The 17,445-nt window shown below is 38.3% G+C and overlaps 1 protein-coding gene across 3 annotated transcripts in view; it reads left to right on the top strand.

Annotated features, from left to right (window-relative positions):
* Positions 1 to 12: 12 nt before the first annotated feature.
* Positions 13 to 17,445, top strand: part of ADK (adenosine kinase) — a 606,631-nt gene continuing 589,198 nt past the window's right edge. For all 3 annotated transcript variants that reach the window (XM_037013272.2, XM_037013270.2, XM_037013268.2), the window contains exon 1: positions 13 to 153. In XM_037013272.2, coding sequence (XP_036869167.1) covers positions 92 to 153 — 62 coding nt within the window. In that variant the 5' untranslated portion in view covers positions 13 to 91. The remainder of the gene's footprint in view (positions 154 to 17,445) is intronic.

Genomic DNA, 17,445 nt, shown 5'->3' with positions numbered 1-17,445 from the left:
GAAAAGGAGGCAGTGATGAGGGCAGCGGGTGGGGCCAAGAGTCGAAGGGGCGGGGCGCGCGCTGGATCCTAGGTTGGGTGGGAGAGTGAAGATGGCAGCTGCTGAGGAGCCGAAGCCCAAAAAGCTGAAGGTGGAGGCGTCGCGAGCGCTGAGGTGAGCGCTACCCGACGTAGGGTGGAGGGTTACGGCGCCCGCCACTAACCAGGGCCACGTGTGGTTGCGCGGCCCCGCGCAGCATGGTGTCCTCGCTGCCCTCTTGGGCCGTCGCGCAGAGCCGGCCGCCCGGGCACCTGCCCGCACAGCCGTGATTCTCGCCCGGCGCCCGCCCAGTTTGGTGGAGTAGCCGAAGGTTCCGGAGCGGCTCCGGTCGCGCTTGGCCAATCAGAGTGCTGGCCTGGGGAGCGCAGGCCGCAGGCTGCGGGCGCCACGTGGGAGCCGTCCCACGGTGGGCTCTCGCGACCTCGGAGGACCAGACCCCACCAGAGCTGAGTCACACGCGGCCGCCTCCTCTTTCCTGGGGGATAGCGAGAAGGAGGCTCAGCAACTGCCCCGGGGCAAAGACGGAATTCTTGGGGATTTTTTTTGGTAAAGGTCAAGGGCGCCTTGACCCTCCTTTTCGTACACACGCTGAAAGAGTCACTCTGGTGAAGACCCTCTGCCAGGGACCCAGACCCCTCCTTCTAGGCTTTGCCGGGGCGGGATTTGGCCGAACGGATGGGACAGGCTGATTTTTATTTTTTTTGTCTGCACATTTTGGCAACAGTGGAGACAGTTCTGCCGCTGGCACATGGCTCACGTGTGATTGATGTTGCAACTTTTACTTATAAAACGTTAAAATATTCTTAACTAGTAAGTATAAATGCAGCATCGAGGTATAGTCCTCGATGATTTTCAAATGTTCATCGGAAGGCAGTAATTTTTATATCTAAAAATAGATTAAATTGCTTTAAAGCTACCGGGACACTCCTCGTTATACAAATCACATTTTTTCCAGCATCACTCTTTTTCACTTCGGAAAAAAATGAATCATTCATAAATGAAAAAAAAAAAAACCAAGTCACCTAGGGGCCTGTTAGTGTTTTAGGCTGTTTTGAATGGATGGTGGCTAAATCCCTGTCAGTATTAATGTTTTCCTACTACCCTCAGAGGGTTAGTGTGCCTCCCTTGTATGAAGAATATTACTTTTTTTTTTAAACAACTCATGATGTGCTATATTTGAAGATTTCAAATTACAGAATATAATAAGGGCCTTTGAGTCAGAACTACTATGTTCAAGGCATGTGCTTTTCCTACTTGGCCCGTTATTGGAGTATTTCCTTAAAAGGCACCTCCACAAGTTTCCTCTACCAAATTGGAAAACAGATGCAACTTTTCCTTACTGTTCTACTAAACATATACAGCTCTTAGATTTTCTCTTATGTTAATCCATTTTCAGAGCACTTTTCTATTTTACAGATGAGAAAGTTGAAACCCAAATGAAACCCATAAGGACCTTAATTATGAACCTAGAGTTATGTGGGTGCAGGTCCTTTGTTGTTTGACTCTACTATGCCTGCTTTTTTACAGCCACCCAAGATAAATTTCCTTTCTGCTCATTCATACTTGAAAAGAAAAAAATTTAATGCTTGAGTTTGTTTGTGCCAGGCACTGTGTTCAGCACTTCACCTATTTTAATTCATTCAATCCCACAACAACCCTACAAGGTGGATACTATAATTATCTCTATTTTACCAAGTAGGAAACAGGCATAGAGGTTAAGTAACTTGATCAAGGTACCTACCTATTCTAGTAAGTGATGGGGTTGGGATTTTAATCCAGGTAGTCTGATTCCAAGTGTGTACTCTTAATTACCATACTATACTTACTACTAACTTCAAGCAGTTTATCCAAAACCCCAGTGAACTGTTAACTCAGTTTGTGTTTCTCTACTTTCACTTGTTTTTTTTTGTTAGTGTACATAACTTTTTAGATCGTTACAACATACAGGCATATGATACGTTTAATTCTTAAATATAGTGTATTTTCTATGTCATAAGTTTCTGTTTAAAATGTATTAAAGTCCTTAGGCAATTAAAACTCATTTTATTCAATATCTACTTAGTACCACCTGTAGACATGAAATTAAAAGACACTTGAATACTGGGACAAATCTCTTAATTTTGTGTGAAGACCTTTTGGGATTGGCTACTCCTTTCACTGTGCTAGTTTGGCTTTAAGGTGTGCAGCATGAAAATGCACTGAGGGGTTAGTTGTGTGCAGTGTCTCTGATGACTTGTTTGGCAGTTAAGGGGCTAGCTAGGTGCCAGTTCTGGTTAACTTTTAGAGAGAATGGCTTATATAGTTAAGCATAATTTGATGTGTTCCCTACTGATTCTTCAGTAGGGAACAAATAAATATTATCAGGTATGTTTGTGGATGTCAGAGAAAGGACTTAAGGCATGAAAATTTCAGTTAGCCTTAGGGTAGTTCTCAACCAGGGGAATTTTGTCCCCTCCAGGGAATGTTTTTGGTGTGGTGTCAGAGTTCAGGGATGCTGCTGAGTACCCTACAAAGCATAGGAAGTCCCTACAGCAACGATTTAGCCCAAATTGGCGATAGTGTTGAGATTGAAGAATTGTGTGTAGGAAGAGCATCTGGCAAACCTAACCTCCCTTTCTCCAATATCCATTATTTTTCTAGGCTGGATTGCTTTTCAGGTTATAACAATTACTAAAGTTGCGAAGAAATAAGCAGGTTATAACATGTTCACACATGAGGGATCAGTAATGAGTGCTAGGCCTTATACTAGGTGCTTTATCTACTGTCTCATTTAATCTTCCCAGAAATTTGGGAGGTAGGAGTGATGATCTCTGTGTTACTGATGAGGTATTGGGCTGAAAGAACTGGAGAAGCATTTTTTGGGAACTTATCCCTAGATAAAGATGTTCCACGATAACTAACTTTATTTAGGATCACTTAGTTTTCTTTTCTCTCCTTTGGAAATCTCATCCAAGTGCATTTCTTCAGTAGTCACCTCTAAGAGATTACAGTTCCTTCCACGGCTTGTTGAGCAATGCCGTCTTTTCAGTCAGTCTTTTAAGCACCTGCTATTTTAGACATTTTACTAAAAATTAGGTACATATATAGAGAGGTAAGACCCAGGTACCATCCTCCTGATGAGAGATGATTAGGTTTGGGGAAACTACCTGAGCATTCTGAAAGATGACAAGGAGTTAATCAGGTATTAAGTAGGGTGTTTGGCTTTATAGGAAAATTTTTTTGGAGGTAGAAATGGGAGAGAGCTGCCTCTGTAAGGGAACTGCAGATAGTTTTGTCTGACTGAAGCAGTAAGTATAGGGGGTCCAGGCTTTGTGCTGGATGCTTTTATATGTGTGGCCTTTATATATCTTTCAACTCTCAGACCCTAATTTTAACTGCTGAGTATTTCCTTCTGAGTGTTGTACTCACAGTTCAAAGTTATATATATCAAACTAAATCCATCTGTTGTCCTAAATCTGCACCTTCTTCTATGGTTCCTGAATCTGTTAATGGCACCACTAACTTCTCCTTCTCCAAAGTTTGAAACCTAGATACTTGATTCATTTTCCTACACATACCATTATCAAAGTTGGTCTTTTCTTCTTCTGTACTTTCTCACAAATGACTTTCATTTTCCATTCCTGCTGCCACACTCAAGTTTAGACTTTATCTTGCTTAGTCTTTCTTTATATTAGCTTCCTAACTAATCTTTCACCTTCAGTGTCAAGCAGGCATAGCTCTACTTATTTGTCATAGTAAATATTTGTGAGCTCTGAAGTTGATGTTGGGAAGGGTTAGATCCCAAGAGCCCACATCATAATTCTGTTTGACATTAGCAATTAAAAATTGTTCTGGGTCATGACTTTATTAATATTAAAAAGTAAACTGTAATTCTCCAGTTAGCAATACTGAATTTTTCTCAAATCATTGCTCCCTAAACATTTTCACTTGCATGGGCTTCTTTGATTCTTTTCCTCCACCTCCTATATCACTAAGGACCCTGTGCTTCAAAATTATATAGTAAACCTAGGAAGAAAAGTCTACAAGTATCTTAGGTAACCAAGCAACAGCTTCAGTAGCCCCTTCTTTTTTTTTCCTCTTTCAGAGAATTCTCTGAAAGACTATTTTTATTAACTGAGCACACTGTTCCAGGAATGGTCTGTTGTGAGGATTAAGTAAGGAAAATATATGCAGACTGGAAAAGAGAAAGGGTGGTTGCTGGTCCATAGGAGCTATTCCATTCATGTTGAATGAATTGTTAGCACAACATAGAGTGGGATTGATAATCTTCACTTTTCTAGACCTTACATTTTTTTTTTTGAGAGGGCATCTCTCATATTTATTGATCAAATGGTTGTTAACAACAATAAAATTCAGTATAGGGGGGTCGATGCTCAATGTACAATCATTAATCCATCTCAAGTCTAATTCTCGTCAGTCTCCAATCTTCTGAAGCATAACGAACAAGTTCTTACATGGTGAACGAATTCTTACATAGTGAATAAGTTCTTACATGGTGAACAGTACAAGGGCATTCATCACAGAAACTTTCGGTTTTGATTACGCATTATGAATTATAAACAATCAGGTCAGATATGAATATTCATTTGATTTTTATACTTGATTTATATGTGGATCCCACATTTCTCCCTTTATTATTATTATTTTTTTTATTTTTAATAAAATGCTGAAGTGGTAGGTAGATGCAAGATAAAGGTAAAAAACATAGTTTAGTGTTGTAAGAGAGCAAATGTAGATGATCAGGTGTGTGCCTGTAGACTATGTGTTAATCCAAGCTAGACAAGGGCCTTAAAACATCCATGGATGCAGATTTCTCTCAAAACAGAGGGGGTGAGGTTCTAAGCCTCACCACTGTTGATCCCCAATTTCTCATCTGATGGCCCCCCTGCGACTGTGCCTGTCTTAGGTTGTTCCTCCCTTGAGGAATCTTACCCGTCTCTGGCTAACCAGTCATCTTCCGGGGCCATACAGGGAAATGTAAAGTTGGTAAGTGAGAGAGAAGCCATATTGTTTGAGAAGGTTAGCTTTTTACTTCTTTGCAGATTTATGCCCTGTGGCTTCTATGCCCAGCACTTGTCTTGAGGTATCTTTACCACCTGGAGGAATTATGATGCTTGGTAGATTCGATATGAGGCACGAATTCTATTTAAGGGTTGTAATTAGGAAGAAAGAAGAAAAGCTATAGAAGTAGCATATGGAAGAAAACCTGGGAGGATTGATTATTTCTTTGCCATATCTTCTTGTAGACCTTACATTTTTAATAATGCAACCTAAAATTGAGTATAGCTCTTGTGGATGATATTGCACATTCCTCACTAATATTCACAAGCTTAACTCTGTAAAGCTTTGGGCTATGAAGGGAAAATGGAAAACAAATTCTTCTGGGATACTTCATGTAAATGTCCTAATAAGGTCCTTTCTTGGGCATTATATACTAGAGCAGAGTAAGAGTGGTGAAGAGAGGGAACCAGAGGAAAGCCTGTGTGGATAGTCCTGGGAATTTAGGGACAAGCATGGCCTTAGAGGCCAGGGAAAGTGGGAAGAGATGTAGAAAAAAGATAGGCATTGAAAACTGTGTCTCTGATTTTAGGTGTAGCCCTAAACTGAATAACATTAAATAAAGCATGAGGCTGATACGCTGCTTTCTACCTGGAATATGACTCTACTTCCCTCCCATAGATTACAGTCCTACCTGTGTGCAAAATGTTCACAGTTAAGTGGAAAAAAAAAAAGAGACTCGAAATTACGATGAACATTTTGGTCAGGATGGAAGTTAGTAGAGAGCAGTGGTTAAGAGCATGGGCTGTGGAATCAGACATCTGGTTTGACTCTTGGTCTTACTAGCTGGTTATCTTGGGAAGATTACTTACTGGCCTGTGCTTCTCTATTCTCACTTGTGAAGTGGATGTAATAATACTACCTACTTCAAAAGATTGTTGAGAGGATTTCGTGAGAAAATAAAGCAAGTCTTCAATAAATGTTAGGTGTTGTTTTTATGGTACTGTTTATCCTGCTGTTGGTTCCTTACTCTGCTCCAAATGCAGCAATTACAAATAAAAGAAGAAAACAAGAAGAAATGGGTGTACTCAAAAACAAGAAACATCCCCAGAGACTAACATAGAAAGGAAACAAGCAGTTAGACTCTGAGTCAGGACTGGTGGAAATTACTCTGTGTGGGGGAACTAGACTCAGATACCCTGAATAAGACTGGGAGCTGGGCTGGGCTGGATGAAAAAAAGGCTGAAAGCCTCTGCTTTCAGCTGTTGCTTTAAAAAGCTGTGGACCTGAAGTGTCTGAGTTGCCAGGTGGCTGAGAGTTGGGAACTGTGATTTCCCCACCATCACAAGAGCTCCAAGCTTGGAGGTTATGGGCTCTGGAAGAGGGATGCCCTACCTTAAAACCACTGGGAAAAGGAAGGGAGAGTCTAAGCCTGCAAACCTGAGGAAGACCATTACTTAGAAAATAAACACAGCCAACCATGAGATACACTGACTCAAAATCTAATGGAATTATTAGAGCAATTTTAGAATGACTAAGTATTTTAAAGATCCTTAAAAGGATAAAAGAAGTAATAGACATTAAAAACAATGTGTTAAGAATCAAAAATAGGTAAGAAGTGAATGCCCATGTAAAAGAGAAAAATGGAACTATTGAAATCAAATGGTTAAATTCTAGACCAAACATATTTGAAGGGAAAAATCAGTGAATTGAAAGATAGTACTGATTAATTCACCCAGATGTAACACAGAGGAGAAATTAAGAGTGACGAATGTAAATTGAGAGGTGCCAACTTTAACTGGGAGTTCCAAAAAGAAGAAATAATGTGCCAGGGGTAGAGAGACCATAATAGAAGAGATGATGGCTGAGAATTTCCCAGAATTTAAAAAACATCAAAGTCCTCAGGTTGGAAGGGTGTTCAGGTACATGGTAAGATTAAAAACAAATCCACACTAAACCTGTAGAGATTTTGATCCTAATTATTGTATTAATGTGTACAGAAAGAATCTGAGAATTTTGTCACAATTTAATAGTTATCTCCAGGTGGAAAGACGGTTATTTTTTATTTCTTTATTCTTTTTTTGCATTTTCCAGCTTTTCTACACTAACGTGTATCAGAACTCTTGATTTTAAGCTGGAGAAACTTGATGTGTAATGAATACATATTTTGGCTGAGTGCTGGGTGACTAAATAGCACCATTGCAGAATGGACCTCTGGGATACTAAATAAACCTGCAACTTTGTGAAATAACTATTATGATTTTATTTTAGGTTGTAATCTTTTCATCTGTGTTTTCTGAAATCCCAAAAGCTCTGAAAACAAAGTTTTAAAAAAAAAGTTTGAGTTGAGTTAATTTGGCAGCAAAACTTGAACTGATATGTAGCTCTCTGTAGTATTTATTTGTCTGACACAAATGTGTATGTTTTGCTGTAGAATTAATAATATGTTAATGGCATGCTGCATGAAACCCTCCTGGGCGGCTTACAAAATATATAGTACATACAATGTATTACCTTCATAAAATCCATAAACTTCTAAAACTCATAAAATTCTGGCCCCAAAACATATTTTGCCCCAAGGATTCAACGAAAGGATTGTAGACCTTTAATACAATTTTAAATAATCAGTTTTTAAAAGTTGGCTGTTGTGGAGAAGTAATAATTTCTCATCAGTGTCAGTTGCTATATTTTTTCCTGCATCCCTGTTCTACATGTCTGTGATACTGAATAGATGCTGTTTCAAAGATCTCTTCTGGTTAGCCGTGACCATAATACTGGTACTGCTTATGTCATTGAGTCTTTGGTCTTTTCTTCCTCCTTAATTGTCACTAAGGTAAATACTTCTTTTTAACTTTAAGACTTCGAGATTTGCAAGGCTTCACTGATGTGGTCTCACAAACTGAAGGTTCACATACTGCTTGGAGAAGATACTTCTTAAAATACTTTTCAAAGTAGATTTAAAGTTGTTGCCCTTACTTAGAGTGTTTTATTTCTGATGTTTTGATTGTACTTGTTTGTACTTGTGACTTCATACGATTTCTTAAAAAAAAGTCTGTATAAAAGCAATGTAATGAACTTTCAACCTAAGAACTTAAGAGTTTCCATTTGTATTTTGGCTTTTATTTCATGGATGCTGATTACAGCATCTCTAGAATAGGACAAGAAAGTAAGTACAAGAATTATATAAGAAATTCTTATCTTCTCAAGGTAGATCAGTTTTGTTATTGTAAATAACAGGATCTTGTTACTTTGTCAGGAAGCAAGTTACTTGAGAGCCCTGCTTTTTGCTGTTACCTGCAAATGCAGGATTGTAGATATGGAGGTAGCCTGTGATCATCGATCACTGACAAAATTAGGGATTACCAAAAATGATATTGAAGTGATTACTTGTTTTTTTGCCTTCTAGAGGTTGAGGTCCCTAGTAGAACCATTTGAAGTATCCAAGAGATTGAGTGGACTAACGTAACTGGGAAGTCCAACCAAGTATGACTCATTCTAGGAGTACATTTCTTGCTTTTGTTGGCCTTTGGTATGGGATTTATTTCTCAGAAAGACTGTTCCAGTGTATACGAAAGATGGCATTTCTCAACCCCAAATCAAAATCTTTCGAGACCAAATGGAGGAGACTTCCTGTATACATCCCTGTATCAGTTTTGAGAATACTCTGATAGGTCCTGCATGGGTTACATAACTACCATGGAACTAATTACTGTATCAGAGATGGGGATTTGGACCAGCCTTAGCTGTGTTTGTACTCTTCATTCCATGTATATGTGTGTGTTTTTGCATGCCAGTGGTTGTGCATGGGTGTGAGTGGGTGTGTTGAGTCAGTGTTTATATATGTGGAGCTGTGGACGGATGTTGAGGGGAAACTCTAAATCAACACTTCCACCAGGACTTTGTAAAGTGAGGGAGGTGGTGTCATTCCCTCAGCAAAAGAAAAGCCCATTGTAGCATGTATAGAAAATATTTATGAAAACAATCCCCCAGCTCAAAACCTCATTCCTCAGGGTCCAGCCAAAGTCTCTCTTCTCTGTAAAGCTTTTTTGATTACTCAGCTTGGAAATGGCTCCTTCTCTGGCTGCTTGTAGTTTTTACTTTGCATTATTACTTTGTACAGTATGTGCGTGTTGTGCATGTTTTATCTTGTCTACTGCTACTTGAAGTCAGGAAACTTTGAATAACTCTGAATGCCTCATAACTACTTACTGCAACATAACAGGCTCCAAATTTTTGTTGAATGAAGGAATTCTTAACTTTTTAAAGATGTCTTAAGGTTATATTTGTGGTGTTCACTGGTGAAAAATGGATTCATATATCAGCTATAAATTCTTATTTATATTAAAAATTCATAGAACCCTTGCCTTTAAACCCTTCATGGTTCTTGGGCACTCTTATTACGTGGAGTGAGCTTGTATATGGAATAAATCTGATACTGGAGGACAGTAGAGGCAAGAGAAGCACTCCTAGACTGCATTGCTATTTTTTCTGGTGATTGTAGCAAGTTCTAACTGTAACAGTCATTTTCTGGGTTTGTCTATGCTAAAAATTCCCTCAGAATACATATACTTCCCCTATATAAACAGTAACATTTTATTAAGGCTCTGTGGTCTCTCTTTCTTCCTTCCTTCCCTCCCTCTCTTTCTCTCTCTCTCTCTCTTTCCCTTCTTCCTTTCTTCCATCCTTTCTTTCTTTCTTAGAATTACTTATTTGATGGAGGAATAACTATTCTGAACAAGTGAATTTACAAAGAGGATCTCAGTGGCTTATCAGAATGATGAATCTTTTTCCTCTGGGTTAGCAAGTCCTTAATTACTGAGACTGTTTGCGGTGTATGGTAATTAGAACTCCAAAAGTAGTGGAGGTCAGAAATTTTTAATATTTTAATATCTTAATTTTATGAAATAAAACAAATTTTATAAATAAAATATTTTAATATTTAAATTTTATAGCAGGCTGTGTAACATAATATACTGTGTAACCAGTAGATAATACCACAAAACAGTCTTTTAAGAAATTTGTTTTTGTTGACTCATCCAAGAGGGGTCACTTGAAAATAAAATATAGCAAAAGAATCACATTCAGATGTCCTAGGTTTTCTCAAATTATTTTAAGTTTGATATAGCAGAATACTGTTTTACTCTCTTGAGTCCTGGAGCCACAGTAAAAACAAACAATCACATATGTTTTTGAGTAAATAGATTGACATACAAGAAAATTATCACCTTTAAAAATAAGCAGTTTAAATCTGTTGTCTTTGAAGTTAGCTACATTAGAGATGTGAACATTTTCTTGTTTTATAGGAATAATGGAGGGAAGTCCTAGGTTCCTCTTAGAGATTTTAAAAAACTGTTCTTCCTAAACAGAGCATAGACCTTAGTTATCATTTATAGTTTTCAATTTTGTTGAAGATTAAAGATACTAAGCTATAGAAGTGATGCAGACTTACACCCTTGGTTATGTGTCTATTTTCACACACTCAAGATGAACTGGTGACATTGCATTTTAGCATGGATAGCATGTTGATGCACATTAAAGTATGTTGACAAAATTTTACTTTGTCTTGTTTTACTTAGTGTTTGCTTATCGAGATGTATAGATCTGGTTGGTTTAGATTTGAAGTGTTAAAATAAAAATAGTTAAAGCAGTTATATTATTAGATTCAGTAAGTAGTACTAAATATTTAGTATTAAAAATAGTATGTTAGTAAAAAAGACTTAAAAAGATTTGACTTTTTGGAGGGACTGTGGGTCCTCTGTGTGGCAAGTTTGTCTTCTTTGGGTGTGTTCATTCCTGTTTGAATATATTGTAAGGGTGCTCTATAGAGAAATAAATAAATTTCTAGACTTACACTCACAGATCATTAGAATTGAGAGGCATCTTAAGTTATCTTTGCCTAGCCTCCTACATTAGACAGGAATCCCACCTTTAGCACTCCCCTTACCCTATTTGTGTACCATTCCTCCCCTAGTTTTAGCACAAAGAAGGGAAGAGGAGTACATTTGTTCACCAGTGGAAACACACACACACACACACACACACACACACACACACACACACATCAGAGACCTTTGACCTCAGTTCTATGTGAAAACTGAATAAACTACATTCCTGAGAAAACTTATTAGTATCCTGTCTCTATCAAGTCAGATTCAGAGCTCTTTAAATGATTTCTTGTTGACCAGGATGTTGCTCTCTATACTAATAAGACAGGCTGTCTTTTCTGTTCTATTTGGGAACCTACTTTGGTATTTCCAAAGGCTGTTTGGAAATGCTGGTGGGAGTGGGGGCGGGAGCTGGGGTGGGAAGAGATGTCAATGAGTGCAAATTCCCAGGTGGGGTAGGACCTCCCAGAGCCAAGGTTTCCTGCAAATCATGGAGATGGGGTGTGAAAACAGTAAATTTCAGTATGAGTCAGATGTGGCTTTAAAATAGTAGTTCACAATTTCATGTGATTTTTGAAAACTCTTTGAATATGCTTTAGAATCTTTAGATTGCTAGTGCCTGGTGAGGTACTTAGAACCAAAATCTAGTATTTATATTTTACAGTTGAAAGGACTGAAGCCCATAGAGGTTAAGTGGTATCAGTTAAGTTTCTAAGGTAAGATTGGTCCCAAGTTGTGTAACTTCCTATTGTACTACCCTCTGAAACAAGAAATGAAATTATTAATTTCCTTTGAAATTTTTTTAGGGTAAGAATAAAATATTTAAAGACTGTCAAGCACTTTCACTTACCTTTTCTTAGTGATCCTCAGAAGGCGGCTACCAGGTAACTTACTGTCTTCAGCTGAGGAAATAGACCCAGAGAGGTTAAGAGTCTCTACCTATGAAGTGAGCTGTCATTTCACATGCAGGACCTCTGACTCGTATATCTTGCTGTTTTTTATTACACTTGAAGATACAAATTGAGAACTTGTCAAAGTGAATTCTGTGTATGCTAGATGAGAACAATAATTTCTGAGCTAATGTGTTTAGTAATGTTTAGATTTTTGTCTTTCAAGTTCTCTCACAATGAGAGAACACGAATTCCCAAATTCAACAATTTGTACAATATACAATTTGTTCAAACATGTAGTATTTCCCTCCAAGAATAAATATTCCCTTGGGGGATGATATACTTATTAGATGCTTTGCAAATGGATTAACTCATTGAACTCTAATTTTGAGCAGATTGTGTTTTATGATTAAAAGCATAGACAAACCAATTTTCCTTATGTATAAAAATTAAAATGTTCCAATTAAGAGAACAATTTCTAGTAAGTTTTAATTTACTCTGGAGATTTGGCATTTTTCCCTGATAGTAATAATTTGAACCTTATGACTTTAGTGTTGATATAGTAATATGAATTAACTGTCACTGTTCAGAGAGAGTTTAATGTGCCCAATATTACACAGTAAGTGGCAGAGATAGGATTCAAATCTGAATCTGTCTTTTTCTAAGATTTTTAATAATTAGTTGCAATATTCAGGTATTATGTAAACAGCAACAGGAGTCAAAAATGATTTGTATGATTGAAAAAAATAAGCAGGCCCTTCGCTTCAAAAGTATTCGTGAATTATCCATGGAGTTTAGGGTAATCCTCTAAAAAGCTATTTCTCCTTTAATAATCATAGTGATTTAAAATCCTACAAAAATATTCTATCAGATATGAGATGGCAGTGATAAGAATTCTTACTAAAAGTGACCTGCGGTCCCAATTAACCTTGGATCTCACACACACACACAGCAGCCTTTTAAAAGGAATGATGAAATGTTCAGTTGTCCTACTTTTAAGACTAGAACTACAGCATTTTGTTAAATTCAAGTGACACTTAAACATCTCAATTTCATAATACTTGCTAATTATAAGAAAAAGGAAGTAGGGGGAGGGAAATAAATGTGATAGGAAGGGGGCTGTAAAAGGAAGTGATAAGAAAGGAAAAGACTCAGTTCCTCTTTGGCTTTTATGATTTCAACAGCATCTCTAGCCTCAGGTATCTCAGCTTTTCAGCTTTTCACTCAGCTCTGAGGTATGTATGCTTGTGAGAAACTTCTTGTTACAATACCTATGGGCTGTTAGCATGGTGCAAGGAAAAGAGCTTTGGATTAGGAATCAGGACATTTGGGTCCTATTAAGTATTCTGTCTAGATTTGTGTATGCAATAGAGTAATAGAGAGTAAAATGCTTTTCATACTAGATCATGAATGAGTTTGGGTGTAGCACAACTGGTGTTTTATAAAAGGAAAATAAAATGGAAAATATCAGTGCTTTGAATGTGGTTAAGGGTAAGTATTGCTTGGTGAACTGTTTTGGTTAGATGTATGTACAGAATACTAGGTTGCACTGCAAAATAGATTTTCCAATAGGGAGTTTGGCTTTCTCTCCCAAGATTTAGTGGCTTAAAATAATCATTTCATTAGAGTTCTCAATTTGATTCTTCTGCTTCAGGTGGTATAGACTAGGATCACTTGTAGGTATTTAGCTGACAACAGGTCTGGTCTGCAGGGTACAAGTTGTTGTTACTCAGTTTTGTGGTGAGGATGGCTGAAAAGTTTGGCTTAAATGGGCACCTTTCCTTCTCCATGTAGTTTGAGGGCCTTTCCATGTGGTTTATTCAGCTTGGTAGTTGGACTTCCTAAATGGCAGCTGAGGGTTCCAAGAGACGAAGGAAGCAGCTGAAAGTCTTGTTAAGGCCAGCCTGGAATCTGGCAAAGCTTCACTTCACATACCCTGTTCCTCAAAGAAGTCATACGGTAGCCTAAATTTAAGGGAAAGGGACATAGATTCTTTCTCCATAAATTGTAGCTGTTTTTAATCTGTCACAATTATGGTAAAACACTTTTGAAAAACATGACTGAATTATATTTCTGTTTTTAATTCTGTTTTTGTCCTTTGAAAGTTAGTTACTTTTAATAGTCCCCCCTGCCCATTTGGAAAATGTGTTCATTTTTGGTTTCAGAGTTTAGCTTAAATATGTATATTATTTTTCCACAGAGTACTGAGTTTTTAGGTTTCTGAAGAAATGATTTAAGGTTTAAAAATTTCTGTGGGGTCTTAAGTTTGCTATCTAACACTATCTAAAAAAGTCTATTTGGCATGCAAAAGGAGCTGCCTTCTTATAATTCCTGAAGATTACATTGGACTTAGTTACTTCCCCACTTCACATACAGGCATTGTGAGGCTTTTATGTTTTGTTGAAAACTGAAAGAGTGAGAAATGTACTCCCAGGCTTCCCCATCCCTTTAGTCATGAAAACAAAAAAAGTGAATTAAAAAACTTAGAAGGAACCAGATCAAGTATTTATTTATAAAACAACCAGGTAGAAATGATTATTTCCTAGGACATTTTTCAGATAAAACTGCATATTCAATTTGAGACCACATTTATTTTTAATCTTCTATAGAAAATGGTAGGCATTAGGCATTAGAAAAAGGATATATCTAAGGACCATATTAGTCAATTTTTTCTTCCAGTAGAACCTTTTATGAACATTTGTGGTTTCAACTTATGAGTCATAAAAGATCTTGATAAATAATTTATAATTTGCTGAAGCCTAAATTTGATTCACACAAAGTAAATGTCTAGGATTGGGGGTTTACTTAGCTTGATAATAAATTTAGCCACTACATTTTTGTAGAGTGATACAAAAAAATACTCTTGTGTTTTGATAGAAATGAAATTATAGTGGGAGGTTTTTAAAAATGAAAAGATCTAAGAAATGATTATTGATGACAATTAGGAGTCTTGGCTAAATTAAAGACAAATGGCAGATTCATCGGCTGCTCAGATTTAATCCATTTAAGCATATCTGGAAATAAAAGAAGCAGTTTCTAAACATATTTTATATACAGTGCTCCAGCTAATCAGAGAGCTGCCCCTGGATTACTGCATTTTATGGGTGAAATCTTATTATGGTATTCTGAAATTTGCATATTTATAAAAGTTTTAGACTTATGTCAGACTATTCTGGGTTTACTCTAGTGACAGTAAGCATAGTAATTAGCTCTAGTTCTGGAGTCAGACTACCAGAGTTTGGATTTCTGTACTGTGATGTGTAACTTTGGAAAAGTTATTTAACCTCTTTGAACTTTAATTTATTCATCAGTAAAATGATGATAATAAAATTACTTCTGATATTTGGGAGATAATATGGGTTAGTTCTTGAAAGATTATAGAGTGTTAGTGTACAGCACATATTAAGTATGCAGTAATTTTTACCTATACATAACCTGTGGCTGATAGCAGCTGACTGCTAAAGTAGAATGGTTCCTTTTTTTGGGTGCTGTTCAAATGAAACTGCATATGTAATTATGGACATTTATTTTAAGTCTATCAATAGAAAACAGTAGGGACTATGGAGTAAGAAAGACCAGAATAATCTGTTTACCAAGTCTCTGTCTCCACCCCAACCTTTCCCAGAATGCCAGTCTTCTGAGCTTATCTTATGCCTTTTCCATTTATTTCAGTAAACAGTAGCACCATTTACCCAATTTAGTCCACATTTATCCAAATTAGTCCAAAATTTAGTTGCTCTTGATTACTTTCTTTTCCTCAGCTCTCCCTCCCCACTAGTCTGCCAGAAAGTCTTCAAAATGCCCATCTAGTAATATGTTCACCACTATTATTTGTCATTCATAATACTATAATAGGCTTCTAATTTGTTGTTTCTGCTTTCATAATCTTATAGTCCATTCTTTATACTCTAACCAGGGTGATCTTTTAGAACAAAATCAGATCATGCCATTCCTCTGTGTAAACTTAGTAACACTGGCTTCCTGTCATTAGTATAAAAAAATCAAAACTGATTAGCCTCAAAAAATCTAAGGTGATTTGTTTCTTGCACTGTCCGTAAACCTTTGTTCCCTCCCTCATCTTTTTTTCACCTTGGCCTTTCAGTTATCACTTCAATGCTGTCTGTCTGGAATGCACTTCCTCCACTTGGCTTTTCCTTGTCACTCATTTCCCTCCTGCTGTAGGCCTTCCCTGACTACCCAGTCTAAAGGAGCGTTTCTCTATGTTATCTGCTAGTTTTAATTCTTTGCACTGCACTTATGATCATCTAATGTTCTTATTTATTTGATTACTCCTCCCCTAACTAGAATATAAGTTCCATAAGGGCAGGACATGATCTTGATTTTTGCTGAATAGTAGTTGAATTGTCTTGAGTAGTAGAGTAGATGCTCAGTAAATATGTATCGAGTTAATGAATGAATGATTTCCTAAAAAATTGTGAAGTACCATTTATCAGATCTGTGGTGAAATAAAAATAGGAAAAATCTTTTATATAGAAAATACACTTCTTGGATTCTCAAGATGGCAGTGTGAGTAGTGTGGTGGAAATCTCCTCCCCAAACTGTAGATATTTTGAAAACACAGTGAATACAACTATCCTAAAAGAGTGACTGGAAGATACTGTACATGATCCAAGCTACATCTGCAAGAGCCCAACATCTCACAGGAAAAGGGTAGGATACAAAGCCGTGACCTGGCAGTACCCAAGCACTCCCCCCACCCCAGGTCACGAGCGAGAGGAAGGCAATCAGAATGGAGACTGGGTGGAAGCACAGGACTGCTAACTAACCAGCCCTGGTGATCTGCCCTGGGAGCAAAGACATACATTGCATGGTGCACTGGATACTGGAGGAGCCGAAAAGCAAGGTCCAAGATTGAGACTGAATAGGTTCCCACAGCCAGCTGCCCTGGGACAAAAGAAAAGTGGGTGCTTTAAAAGTCTTAAAGGGACAAGGGTTTAACAGGTGAACAAAATCGTCCTAGTACATTCAGCCCAGCAGGCTGGGAACTTTAAGGAACTCCAGGCACCCTAAATTCCTGGGTGGCATCGCAGCTCTAAAGTTCCTCATGGTGATAGGCAGCCTGCCATTCCTTCACCTCCACCGGCACTGCAAGCAAACTGGCAGACCCGCCATTGCTGCGGAACAGCCGGGGAGCAGCCCTCCCTATAGCAATCACACACCTTAGCACAGAGGCTTCTCCCTGTGTGCAGCTAATTGGGCCAGACCCAAAGGCTGGTCCCTGCGTGTGGTTGACCGGCACAGACAGCGGAGACCGGCACTGAGTTCAGGAGGGACAAAGGGGTTTGTTCTTGCGGCAGAATACATGGTGCTTGCCTGAGAACCCTGCCAGTTCCCTAGGCCATTGCCAGGGTCATCCTGCCCACAGCATCTCTGGGGATTAACCAGAGGCTGTTCCTGTGCGCGGTGGAACAGTGCAGACAGTGGAGACAGGTGCAGAGTCTGTAAGGGATGAAGGGGCTCTGTTCTTGTGGCAGAACACATGCCACTTGCCTGTGACCCCCGCCAGTGCCCTAGGTCATCCTGAGGGACACCTCGCCTGTGGCAGGTCAGGGGATTAACCCAGAGGCTGCTCCCTGGGCGCAGTGACTGGCACAGACAGCAGAGACGGGCGC

This window comes from Manis javanica, chromosome 7 (genome assembly GCF_040802235.1).
Source record: "Manis javanica isolate MJ-LG chromosome 7, MJ_LKY, whole genome shotgun sequence".
In the NCBI taxonomy this organism is placed as follows: Eukaryota; Metazoa; Chordata; class Mammalia; order Pholidota; family Manidae; genus Manis; species Manis javanica.
This window is presented reverse-complemented; position numbering and strand designations above follow the sequence as displayed.